At 36.1% G+C, this 14,667-nt stretch overlaps 1 protein-coding gene across 1 annotated transcript in view; it reads left to right on the top strand.

Moving 5' to 3' along the window:
- Positions 1–14,667, top strand: part of LOC145985031 (ubiquitin-like protein 7) — a 75,296-nt gene that overhangs the window by 8,445 nt on the left and 52,184 nt on the right. Inside the window, exon 2 of the mRNA XM_083118540.1 lies at positions 10,223–10,324. Coding sequence (XP_082974666.1) covers positions 10,223–10,324 — 102 coding nt within the window. The remainder of the gene's footprint in view (positions 1–10,222; positions 10,325–14,667) is intronic.

A 14,667-nucleotide genomic window follows, 5' to 3' on the forward strand; every position in this document is an offset into this window, starting at 1 on the left:
TCCTGGGTGCCATACAAGTTTAATAATGAGCCAAAATGTGAAACACTGTTCGGAAATGGCATTGATATGTTGCGGAGAGGGGGGAAGGTTGGTGATCAATATGAATTTCCCAGGCTTGCTCCAGACCCGTGACGGAGTATCCACCCAAACATAAGAGTATGAAGGTCCAAAAAGCACATTCATTTCGTAATCAGCACCATGATACCATACGGTATCATCGGGCCAGTAGGACCTTACTCTGATGATACCATATGGTATCATCGAGGGGAGCAATTCCAGATGCAACAGACTGACACTTTGGAAGATTTTCTTCAGCTTTCTAAATTTTTAATTAGGCAGATATATAATATTAAATTTCCAAAACATCACTATGTTAGATAACAAAAAGAGTCCTTTTTAACCCAGTAACAAACTTTTCACAATTTTGTCTGACTATGGAGAAAATAATAAAAAAATGCATGGTAACGGACTGACACATGTGTCAACCCACCGTTTCAAATTACTGAATGTTTTGATGAAATTCTCTGAAAGTTGGACACTTTAGTACTTCTCTTTTTCAATGATTAATAGTGGAAGATGGTACAGTAAGACAGCAAAATCTGAATGCTTCAGTTTTATTCAGTGGTTCAGAAAAAAATAAAGTAAGTCTGGTAACGGACTGACATGTATGGTAACATACTGACACCTTCTGTAATATATTCATAAACTCAACAGACTTACATATTCTTACTAAGAAAAATGTTTTTCTTTACTATATATATATATCTCAAATTAGTTAAAGTAATACTGAAAACTACTAACAATAAGTAACACTAAAACTATTTAAACACTGTACAAAGGAAATAAGGTATATAAACTGCTAATACTGTATGACAATGTTACACTGCTTGCTTCTTAAAATCTTTAAATTGTTTTTCTATTTGTCTTAAATGTGGAATTTCAAAAGGACCAGCACCCTGCAATTCAACTGGTCCATAAAATGAAAACTTCTTGTTTACAGTTTCTATATCATTAGGTCGTGGCTAGAAAAAGCTGTTAACTGAACGATATTTCATCATTGTCCATGGTTAATATTCTGTTAATATAAAATGTCTGTTCATAAAATACTGCATAATATTTCTCAACTTCCAAAGAACTGTTTTGTAATACTTCGTAACTTCCAGAACACTGATTTTTCAAGAAGGAATGATCAAATTTCTCAGTCGATCCCTTATAGTTGCAGCATTCAATGACATTTTGAGAGATGACTTTGAAATGGCGAATATTGTGTGTGTTTGGAATTTGTTGAATATTAACCCAGTGTTCATCTATTGTTTCTTTCACGTCTTCTATGGTGAAAATTGGGATTTCTGCTACTACAATTTTTGTCTTCTTTTCTTGAAGAAATGTGACAAATTCATGTGCACAGTGAATTGAAGTCTTCCGAGCCATTACAGCTTCCCTCGCCATCCTCTTTACTTCTCCCCAATTGCATCTACAGCCCCTTTACCATGGGAAGTTGAAAAAAAACAACACTCAATGTTGTTTGTTCCTGCTGTATAAAATGTCATCAATATATAAATGGCATAGCCAAAATTCTGTAGAAACATGTATACCTGAAGAATGGAGGGCGATTAATAACAGTTTAATGTTTTCATGTGTCATGCAAACATTTTGAGGTATATTTTGTAAAAGAAACACAAACTTGGGTCTGCAATCAGCAAAAGTAGAAAAACTTATTTTTATCTCAGCATGCTTCAAGCAAAATTTTGCATATGCTTCCTGAAGGGTTGTAAGTAAGTACCATTTCTCATATTTTGTTTTCTCTCCACCTTCACACACAGTTACAGTCTCTTGCTCCAGGGGCTTGCTAAGTGATTTCATCCATGGAGTAAAATTTTTTTATAACATTTCTAGTTTTTGTTTCTGATTGGGTACTTGAGGGAGTTGTAGAGCTATTACCAATCTTTAGTCCTTCATTCCTTGCAAAATCAACTATAAGAGCTCGTCTCTTTCTGGGGGAAGCAGGGAAGGCAGATGATGAATGTTTTTTTTGCTTTTTCCAATGATTGACGTGATGAATACACTTTTATCGGTGTTTCAATGACAGATTTTGTTGGTGCTTCAGGAGGAACAGTGGCACTAGCATTATTCTGACTACCAGTAGTTTTTCTTTTCTTCTGTCTTTCCTTCCATTTGTATTCACTTTTTTTCTTCTTAATCTGCCGTTTACCTCTCTCACTAAGTGCACTTTTTTTATTTTTTTCAGCGTCTTTTCTCTTTACTTCTTCATAACAAGCCTTTTTTTTCATACGCTGTCTATAATTCCGCTGCTTCTCAGCATTGCTTAATCTTTTCATCTTTAAACAAAAGAAAATATATTTAAGTATGATTTTTACAATAAAAAATATTTTATAATATAACTAACATTATTTTATAACTTTAAAAATCATTTTGAGTAATAAAAGTTCAAGCAGGACTGCCAGATAGCATGTATGGAAATGTTTTTTTTAATATTTTATATAACTTCTTCTTATAATGTCAGTCTGTTACCAAAGTCAGTCCGTTACCTACCCATAATACCCAAATGCCTTAAGATATAACTGTGAAATTTTTTGTCTGAGTAGTCTGGGTAAACTTAACACAGGAAATAATGTTTTATGAAATTGTCACTTTTCTTATAAAAAAACTTTTTATACTGTTAAACGAAGTTTAGTGTGCATTACTTCTTCATACATGATATTTTTAGTATACAGTTTCTGTGCAAATAATGTTATTTTTATGCACATTCTAATAATATAATTAACTTTCAGGTGTATAGTTTCTGAATGATTTTATAGGTATTGAAATAAAACCATTATTTATACAATGCGAGCTCCGACTAGCAGTACCATCATATTTTTTTTATACTTCAGCTGCAAAAATCAGTTATATTAGGATATATATACTACATTAATCTACATGAAGTTTTCTTTCCAACAAGGTATAATACATGCTACTTGGTTACACTTAGATTTTCACACTTCAGGTTGACAATTTTCTGGAATTGCTCGGGGAGTAGAGGTTAAGCCTCTAAATATTACGTGGAAAATACACTGAATTATCATTTTTTTCTTGTCCGTATGGGAGCAGTAAGGGAACTTGTCAACAGATGGAGGGGATAAGAGCGGATGGCGCCGTCCGATAGTTGTCGGACGTTGTAGTAAGGCATTTTGTTGGGCAAACTGAAGGAACATGGAAACAAATAGGTTCCATTGATACATAACGATTTTTGTCGAATATCGCCACCTGACAAAGTATCTCACTACAACATGCGACAGAAATTGCATGGACTGCAACATCCAACAAAAATCACATGCATAAACAAGAAAAGCTTTAGACTGCAAATATGCTGCTCGAATTTAATTACTCTTCTGTCTCACTTCACCTTATTTAATGTAGCAGTGCTTACAAAGGTTTTCTTTCATCATCCTGACGTATTACTGGTTTCGCACAAGTTAACATACGTTTACAATGACATTGCACTATTCTTAGATATCAAGAAGAATCCAACCAAACGGGATATATATTGAATACTCTCACGAAAAAGTGAAACATAAACCTGCATTGGTGAATGTTATAAGAATTGGCAAGTGCATGCTCCCAACCTCAAATTTACTGCAACACTAGTATTGCAATGAAATTAACGCCACTCTCTGTCCTGTCTGTTTAAACTCATGAGAGATGGTTATTAATCTCTCACTGAGTAAGGTTAATGTCCAATATTATGAAATAAAATACTAATAATAAATGCATAAATATTTTAATATCATACTCGTATTTACTCGAATCATTCAATCATAAAAGCAAACACTTTCTTCAAGAATTGACTTTTCTTTGCCAGCCCTGCTAAATTTTCACTTTTCCATCTACTGATTTATACGAGGGGTGGCCAGAAAGTAATTTCCGATTAGTAGGGACATTGATTTTTCGGAAACGTCAAAACCGTGAATAATGGTAATTGCTGCAAAGTTATGTTTATGAATCTGCAGTGATGTCTGGGCACATTTTTCGCCCGTTCGAAATATCGAAATAATGCGAATTGTTGGCAATTTTAGCGATTTTTTTAAAAATAAATGTCCTAAAACAACGAAAAATTTCATGAAATCCAACATTCTTGTCTTTTCTAGGCCATGTTTGTGTACATAGAACATGCAAGTTTTCCAACATTTTACTCAAGAGTAAACTAGAGAGTTATATGTACATGGAATAATTCCCACAGCCACATTAGTAAATCATGTATTTCCCACGATTTTTTCAACTTCTATGAAAACCGTTTGCATCACAGAGCAAAGTGGCAGGGTTCTAACAGGAGATCGAGTGCGTATCTACCGTCACACGGGACCTTCATCTTCGTATTTGTCACACGAGATATGTTTTGAAACAAATATGTATTCATTCGAATGTATTGGAAATGAAAACACACATAAATGTGAGACATTCCATTCCAGGATGAAACCTTTAACACATATAACAAGATAGAAATGTTATACAAATATTATACAATTGTTCTACAGTTACAGTTTTACAAATTAAAATAAAACATTATAATATATGCAGTGTTAAATAATTACAAAGTGTAAGACTAACAAGGGAGGTTATCTAAGTGTCCCCCTCCGATTTCCATGAAACTTGGCAGTATAGTGGGGCCCAAAGGAAGAATTACGTGTTTTTTTTTTCAGCTAAAAAACGGTTTTAGGAAAAAAACCTCAAATGTCAAGATGAGGACAAATTGAAGTGAGGATCTGACCCCCTGTGTCCCTCCGATTTCCATAAAACTTGGCAGGTGTATACTGAGGCCCAATGGAAGAAATACGTGTTTTTTTGTTTCAGCTAAAAAACTGTTTTAGGGGGCAAAACCCCCTCAAATGTCAAGATGAGGACAAATTGAGGTGAGGATCTGACCCCTGTGTCCCCCTCCGATTTCCATGATACTTGGCAGGTGTGTGTATAAACGGGCCCAAATGAAGAAATACATGATTTTTTTGTTTCAGCTAAAAAAAACTGTTTTAGGGGGCAAAACCCCCTCAAATGTCAAGATGAGGACAAATTGAAGTGAGGATCTGACCCCTGTGTCCCTCCGATTTTCATGAAACTTGGCAGGTGTATAGTGAGGCCCAATGGAAGAAATACGCGTTTTTTTGTTTCGGCTAAAAAACTGTTTTAGGGGGCAAAACCCCTCAAATGTCAAGATGAGGACAAATTGAAGTGAGGATCTGACCCCTGTGTCCCCCTCCGATTTCCATGATACTTGGCAGGTGTATGTATAAACGGGCCCAAATGAAGAAATACGTGTTTTTTTTGTTTCAGCTAAAAAACGGTTTTAGGGGGCAACCCTCAAATGTCAATATGAGGACAAATTTAAGTGGGTATTTGACTTATGTGTTCCCCTCCGATTTCCATGAAACTTGGCAGGTGTGTGTATAAACGGGCCCAAAGGAAGAAATTTTTGTTTCAGCTAAAAAACTGTTTTACAGGGCGAAACCCACTCAATTGTCAAGATGAGGACATATTGAAGTGGGGATTTGACCCCTGTGTCCCCCTCCGATTTCCATGAAACTTGGCAGGTGTGTGTATAAACGGGCCCAAATGAAGAAATACGTGTTTTTTTGTTTCGGCAAAAAATTTGTTCTAGGGGGCAACCTCATCTCAAATGTCAAGATGAGGACAAATTGAAGTGGGGATCTGACCCCTGTGTTCCCCTCCGATTTCCATGAAACGTGGCAGGTGTATAGAGGGGCCCAAAGGAAGAAATACAAGTTTTTTTTTTGTTTCGGCTAAAAAACTGTTTTTGGGGGCAAAACCTGCCTTGTTTTTGGGGGCAAAACCTGCCTCAAATGTCAAAATGAGGACAAATTGACGTGAGGATCATCTGACCCCTGTGTCCCCCTCCGATTCTCATGAAATTTGACAGGTGTATAGAGAGGCCCTTTGCCCCCTGTTTCTTCCTTTGCCATATGTACGTGGTTTCGGGGTCAGATCCCCACTTTAGTTTCTCCTCATCTTGACATTTGAGGGGGGCCTCTATACACCTGCCAAGTTTCATGGAAATCGGAGGGGGAGACTTAGACCTCCCTTGTAAGTGTATTAATTAATTACAAATCGCGCACGCGCACACTTTATATATTGAAAACAAATAGTCAAATCATAAACAATATAATATCTATACTTTTATTTGGTATAGATAGTTTCGAGATATCTGCATATACGGATGACATAATTTGCTACACAAACTCACAAACTCAAACTTAAATCCTATCGTATTTATCTAAGCTACATCCCGGCGTGACTCGATCCAATACCTTACCCGACGTCACACTACAATATATATATATAAAGAGAGAGAGAGAGGCTGTATGAGAACTGCAATCTTTAACCTAGAACTGTCCTAAAACGGCTGCATTGCAACTGTACCAGATTACAGCTACATGCCATTTCTTCCTGCCTGCATGTGTGTGTCTATCTCTGACCACTAGTGCTGTGTGCTGTGTATAGGCACCATTGGAACTTTTTTTCAGGATGCCCCTCGTATATGAACTTTCAGAAGCTTTTGTTACTAGAGTGTTCCTGTTTTAATGTGTGGTTAGCTAAATCAGGTACCTATACAATGAAATTCCATGTGTTAAATTTCTAATACCTACATACCCTTTTCGTCAGCATTAATGGTATAACTGCATGTTGTCAGTTTCACAGTACTTCACTTGGATATACTGTACTGAACCAGAAATCCCATTGATAATGTCAGGAAATATGACTCTTTATTTTGTTCGATTCAATTGTTTCACTTATATGCAAGAGTTAAGTTATTTGCTTTACAGAGAAGAGAGAAGTAGCTTTATGCATTGAAAAATGAGTCTGCACTCATGGTTATTGCAAACAGAGGGTTCCAAACCTCAGTGGAAATATCAACATATAATACCGAAAATGTATAAGGAGACTGATAAATTATAAATTGTATTTCTTAATGAATCACTGTTCACTCTTATCTCATTTAGTCCTAACTTTAAAAATAATCAAGTATTTTATCTTCAACTTACTGAGTATGACAAAATTCCGGAATCCTTCCCTAGCTTGTGAATTGTAATAATTTTCCAAATCAATATTTTGCAGTTTGAATTCAAATCATAGAGAATAGAGAAATTAAGTCAATTTCATAGAAGATAATATTGGTACTTAACAAAACCATACGTGGATCTGTATGAGTTTATTATTTCCATTTGCAAACACATCGATTTAGTTTAGTTTGTAATTGTCAGGGAAAAATGTAAATTTTGTCCTGGAAAACCTTGAAAAGTCAGGAAATTTCATTTCTGCTTGTTTGTAGCCACCCTGATTGTTAATAGTTTTATTAGTGGTCTCCATGTTTTCTCAATACCCATTTAGGGGTTACCTTTTTGGAAGGAACTCAAATGTCAACCTCTCTTTCGCTTGGACTGCATTTTGCAGGCTAATGAGGATCTGGCATCTGGGCCCACTGAGTATACAGAGGTTGTTCGCTTTATATCCGACCATTTTTGACGGGTACTCACCTTAAGAGATACCGCGCCGCCTCCACCAATCATGTTATATTGGACCCCCAGCATTGTGGACTATCGCCCGGCATCGCAGTTTCCATTGCAGCAAGCTCCGGCGCAGGACAGGCGTAGGAATTCTGTCCCACTCCTCCCTGTAAGCTTTCCATAGACCATCCAGGGTGCGTAGGCGGTGATGTTGAAGACGTCGTTTCAACAGTCCAAATGAGCAAAAATCCATTGGACTGGCATTTGGGCTTTTCACAGGAATGTCTTCAAATGGAATGACACGAATTCCTAATTCCTCTGCCATTTCCTGATAAAGACGTAGTGATGTTCAGGCGGTATGACTTGAAGCGTTGTCCATATGGATCATCACCTTGTTCACGTCCATTCCATACAATTTTGGGATCTCTCTCCGATAGATAGGTGTCAGAATGGAGTCTTGGAAGTATCTGGCATTCACCTTCACGTTTTTGTCCACCTTGCATATCATCAACTTACCCTCATATCTGAATCCAGTCACAACCATAAAGCCACGAGGGAAACTTTCCCTGCACTGACGAACAAAGTTGCTGCGCCCCTTGTTGTCAATGTCACAGTATGTGATCGCCCGAATGTGATCACCAGCAGTGAGATGGACATATGATTCATCCATTGTGACAACTTTCTTCCATTTGGAACCTGCCAGGTACTTTTCATACAGTTTCCTGCAGTTCATCTTATGTTCGGCAATGTGACGCGGTAGAAGGTGGTGTACACGGCTTGCAGTCTTTCTCGTGGTGGTTTTCGTGGGTGAATGTTTCACAAGGAGAGCCTGTTGTGTGTAATGGGCCACAATAGCTTTCGCAGTAGTCACCCTGAGTGTTAAACAATGCGTACGTATGAAAATTTAGCATGGAAAATGGCCATTACGTAACCGTCCCAATAACGGTTGATTTTCGGCGTCATTTGATAACATTCACTACCAACACTCACGCACCTACAAGGTCAGACACAACACTACTCCCGCCAGCAGACCCATAGTTCCAGCATGATACGCCAGGTGGCAGCATCAAATCGAAAATGGTCTGATATAAAGCGAACAACCTCTGTAATCCTTTGTGGGGACCTGTGTTTGTGTCCTCCCATGATTTTCATCTTATCACCATTCATTCTGCCAGAAGTTGCAGTAAAAGGAAATAAAATCAATCGGTCAATACCTACACCATTATCATACGTGAAAGCCAGTGGTGAAGCTTGGTCTTTAGAAGGACATTTCAAATAATAATATATCCCTCAACAACTCCTCTCTCAACGACCATGCTTCTTATTTCAAAATTCTTGTTCAATTTATTGATATAATAAAATACTTGCTATTACATACAGCTTCCCATACACAATTTGAAATATCCATGGTTGCTTTGGTAAAATCACAACACACCAAACAAAATATAACACTCAATTCAACTACGTATTTTTCCCACACAAATGGAAGATGTTCCGAAAAGCTTCAAAACAATAATAATATTATATTGTAATAATATTAATCCAGAATGACAAAGTTCTCCAAATTGTTTTATCAGGTTTTATGTGTATTACATGGTTACCATCATACACTATGGGTTATGGAGCTTTAATATGTATGCATCTGCATCTCGCGTTCTCGCCCTCTTCTGCTTTTGAAAATTTTTCCTCATCATCATTGTGATTAGAACTACCTTATTTCACCATGTAATAGTCATATCAGATAACAAAACCAATGAAAGCAGCGTAGAACCCTCAAACAAAGAAAATTAAATTTTGTAAGCCTGTACTTCTTAACACTGTGGTAATGTTCGACTATAATACACAATCAATAACAACTAATGTGTTAATTTTTATTTAGACTGGAAAAATGTTCGCTATACTGTCACAAAGAATTGATGTGCATTAATTTGGACTATTCAGTTTTAACGTACATTCACAAGTTTTCTGTGCATCCTAATCTTGCACCAAAGATAGTTTAGTAATAAATAATTTTTTAAGTACCGGTAATACTGACACATTTTTTTAAAAAAGGAAGAAGCTTAATGTAATGGTCACACCAGACATTTTGCAAGAACAATTTGGCATAAAATTTGTGACAATTATGCGGTGAAATACTGTATTTTTCAGTCTGACTGTGGTTTTTAAGGTTGGTTTAGAGCTAGGAGTAAAAGCACCCATCTGTGAAGGCTGTAATCAGGATTAGTGTGGAGTGCTAATGTATTGTAAACAACTGATTTAATGGTTCATGAGTGTTATTTGGAAGTAATATGCAAAGTGAAGACAAACAAGAGATTGTAACTTAAATTTTACAGAACAGTTGCAACTGTCTACATTGAATCATGTGATGCATTTTTTTTTTCATGTGCATAATGAGAGGAATCTATAAAGGATGTAAAATTAAAGGAAGCATCTGGATTGCATTAAGGCAGGCAATTTGCCACTCCTAAGTCGTGTGGACCTAGGACTAAATCAGATCCTGGCCGCTTCCCATATTAGGCCGGACAATTTTCAGTCCTTCCCATTCTACTTTCTGTGCCTCTTCCTTTAGATTTTTTGCATTCATTCTACTGTACCTTGTTTTTAATGTTTTTCCACCTATATTATGGATACCCATTTTGATATACATATAACTTGTGATTTTTAAAGTCAGTTTTAAAATATCTGTATATATAATTGCCTTTCAGAGCTTATTTATTGTGGAAACATATTGAAAGATGAAGCAACATTGAAGTCATGTGGTTTGAAACCTGGTGTAATGGTCCATGTGATGAGGAGAAAAGAAAAAGGTATGTGCCAATACAGTTAAAACCAGACTTCATGATCTGGTCAACATCTTCTAGTCAGTTGTGATATTTGTTGTATTTGATGTATTTGATATTTGTTGTATTTTTATTCTTCTCATCTAACAAATTTATTCCGTAACATAGTCCTGACAGTGCAAGAAAAGGAACAAATTAAGGTAACAGTTTCATATATCGAGGACACATTAAAATCGGATATTTTGTGTTTCGCATAGTTCGTACTTACCAATTGTGTATTGTGGAACATAGTTCAAAGTGCCATTATGCTTTTGACATGAAAACAAACACAATTTTTCCTTTTGTCGCTTCCTGAACACACAATATGGCAGGCAAAACTTGACTATGCAGTGTTTCCAACCTTTTTCACCGAAAAATACCTACTATCATGTTCGTCATGTGTGCAAATTGTACATTATGCACGGGTAGCTGACGGATAGCCTCACAAACCATTCACGAATAGCCCCACGAACCATTCCGGTCAGGTTAGGTTTGGTTAGGTTAGGCAAGCATATTTAAAAAAAAGGGGGGTTGGAAACACTGACAGGGGGTTACATCATCAAACGTATGCAGCATCTGGTTCACGTAGGGAAAGCAATGGCAATTGTGAGTCGGTGAGATATTTCTCTTGAAAAATACATGATTTCCCGGTCAAGTAGATTCCACGATGAAAGAAAATACCTCAATGAACGTTGGAAACCTTAGAGAAACTTATTTCCTTAAGTAGTTTCTTCTGTAAAAATGAAGAAAAGTGTCTCCAATATATGAAACTGTTATCCAAATTAATGTAAGCTGTCAATTTCATATTTCTAGTTTTGATATATAATTAATGGTGGTTTTAGCAAGTCTGATGTATGTCTTGGTGTTTGGCCTTGTCTCTCATCATTCATATGTTTGCCTTTCTGAAACTGTCAGTTATAATGAAATTTCATGTGTCTTTGCAATGGATATCACAGGATTGAAATTTAAAGAAACATGTGTTTGATGGTAACACCTCATTACCATGAAGAAAGGGCCTTACTGATGGCATAGTGATAATGTTGAAACTTTGTAATCAAGGGGTCCCATTCAGGCATGGCAGCAAATCCCCCCTGAAACAGAACTCAGCCCCACACTTTAGCCCCCCCCCCCAGATTTTTGTACTACGGTAGATGCATTTCGACTGAAAACTTAAAAAGTAGAAGTTTACATTTTCCATTATAAAACTTCCATTGGTGCAAGTACAATGTTCAAATACATTTTCTAGTTTGGTTAGATTGCAAGGTTACTTTATTATGAGATTTTACAGCTGCCGATATGCCTGGATAGCAGTGGCCACTGACAGTTGATAACCAAGTAATTGACCAATCATGAGTCCCTCATCCCCCTGCGCCCCAAACTTGCTACAAAATCTGCTGCCTGCCTGGTAGATGGATGTATTCAGTGGCTATGTTTTTTTTGTTGTTTTTTTTGCATATACAGCTAAATGTGTACAATTATTAGCCTCTATAAATTGTATCACTATATTTTGGAATAGGTCTAACAGGTGTGACAAATGAATTTTTATCAGCAGGGCGACATTCAAAATCTAAAATCCGTAATGTTTCTTTTCTGTTCATTAGTTCCTTATTCGAATACCAACAATTGCATGAGTGTTAGTGATGTTCTCTCATTCATTTAATTTCATCTATCCTTATTGCTGCAAATATTCAACAGGGAGAAATATAATGTTATAAAATTAAGGAGTACACATCCTACCTAATTCTTAAATGCTAAGTATTTGAAATATTAACATTTGGCTCTCAGCCCCGGCACGACTGCTGCCTTAATATCAAGGAGTCCCGGGTTCGATCCTGAGTGGAGGTAACATTTCATTAAGTAGTTTGGATTCAACTAGAACCTGTAGCTCTCGTTCCTATTAACCTCTGTGTATACAGTGGACCTTAATACAAATTCCAATCAACTAATCATTGCAATATGATGTGAAAATCATCATGCTTGGTCAATTTTTTTGCTCGCAGTCCTTGTCCTACATGTTAATTAATTATCATTTGTAAGGTTAGAAAATATAATTTCTACAGTAACTACCATCATAGTGGCCGAATTTGGTTCTGTGCAGGAGAATCAATCTTTGAAGCACATCTAAAACTGTTGATCCAATTCTGATCAGTATTTATGCATAATAAATTCTGAAATAAAATTATAATCTTCAGGCAGTTATTTTCACTATATCCCTGCATATTAAGTTTATTCAGCTTGGTTCCCTGAAAAATGTAAAATCGAGGTTCCACTGTATTTGTCTCCTAGTGAAGGTAAATTTGTAGTGAAAATATGTTTGTTCCTAAGTGGACGGTATTTTTTTGCATTCTCCCCATTTTTAGCCCTAAGTTCTGAATTCCAGTAATTTAAAAAGAAAACTTAAGATATTTCATCATGGCAGAGAAAATGGTGTCATTAACACACTTTCTATTGAAAGTAGCTATTTGCAATAGTTGAAACATTGAAAATTACCTTTTACGAACTTTATAAGCTTTTTGTTATTGAAATGTGCATATCCCCATTAACAGCTGCTTGTGGCAAATCAAGTGTTACCTTCATATTCAAATTGATAAAGAGAGGTTGAGTGCTCTATGTATTCTGTTCTTTGAGAAAGAACTTGCAAAATCTTTGGATTTAAACAAGTTTGTAGCTGCTCGTAAAAGCAGTCTTATACTATCGTAGTTTCTTGATGTGGTTCATTTTCTCCTTTTAGCAATAAAGTACTCAAACTCTTTACATAGAAATAGTGTTATGTGTCCAGCGAGTTAATAATTGTTGTTTTATGGCATATTTTGTATTGTTCACATGAATAGTAAGTCTGTGATATTATTCCACTCAATAATGGCTTAGGAGAAAAAACAATATTCCGTATTTACGTGTGTATAATCCACACCTTGGTTTTTGATGGGGAAAAGCAACAAACAATTATATCTTGTATATAATGTGCAGTACAATTCAGGTCCAAGAAATGGCTTTCTTATTTGTTGGTCGTAAAGCTGTAGCTATGCTGATCAAGAGCAAATGACATACCTATTCAGTGAGTCACCTGTTTCTATTTGGACCAAGAGGAGAATATAGTCTTGTGTATACAACGAGTCATGAATCCACAGCACCTCTCCCCTCTCCCTCCACTGTGATTAACATCCCAAAGCTTTCACTTCTAAAATCACCTTGTTTTATTCTGTAGTAGAAGAAAGCGAGATCAAAATTATGTTAATGTGACTGGAGGTGCATGCTTGAATTCTGCCACAATGGCGCAGCGTCACTTTTCTCGATGTTGCAAAATGTTCCGTTACAAAGTGAAAAATCATGGAAATTGCCATTTCAATTCTGTAATATATTTTTAAAATTATTATTACTAAAGAAATCCAATCTGGAATCTGGTAGTTTGTATTTGTGCCTGCTGATATATACGTGCTCTATGCAATGACATAGTGAAAACATATGTGGTTCTAATGTTGGCTGTCCGAATTATTCCATGAATAATACGCACCAGAGTTTTAGGGGCAAAAAATTTGGAAAAAAGTGTGCATATGCATGAGTAAATATGGTCATTATTTTATTTTACATAAAAGATTCATGCCTGGAAGAAAATCTAGTATTTATGTTTGGATCTGATTGTAAAATATGTTACTGGTAAAATTATACGGTAGTAAAGTATTAAGTAAATACCTTTTAGCTGCGATAAGTTATCCCCCAAGAATTTGACTCCAAAATATGTAGCCCCCCCCCTCCTTCCCCCCTACTTATTTCAGGCTGGTGCCATCACTGGTTCCAGGTTTGATCTCCAGTTGAAGCACATCACAGTAGTTCAGATGCCACTTTAAACTGTAGGTCCAGTCCTGCTTATCCTATCTGAGCATAAAGTGGATGTCAATTATTATATTCAAGTTTGTAGAAGTAATGAAAGACTAAAAATAGGGTTCTAATGTTTTGAGATTGTGTGTAACTACAAGTCTCTTATTTTTATTATATTTTTAAAATATTGTGGTATTTTTAAGTATACATTGTAGAAATTTTAACATTTTTAATGATCTCATATTAATGCTAAATTTCTCCTCATTGTACATGATTTGAAAAAAATTCAAAAATGAAAATATTTTTTCATGCACACACACACACACACACATATGCTGACGGAAATGTGTCTGAGAGAGTTGTACTACTACATACAAAAAGTACCTTGAATTTGTGAATAAAACAAAATACATGTTTAATCATCAACATTTATTTTGTCGCCTTCAAAATAGGCCCCATCAGATGCAACACACATATGCCAACGCTTAACCCAGTCTTCAAAACACTTTTCAAAC

Source organism: Lepisma saccharinum, chromosome 3, assembly GCF_977018435.1.
Source record: "Lepisma saccharinum chromosome 3, izLepSacc3.1, whole genome shotgun sequence".
Classification (NCBI taxonomy): Eukaryota; Metazoa; Arthropoda; class Insecta; order Zygentoma; family Lepismatidae; genus Lepisma; species Lepisma saccharinum.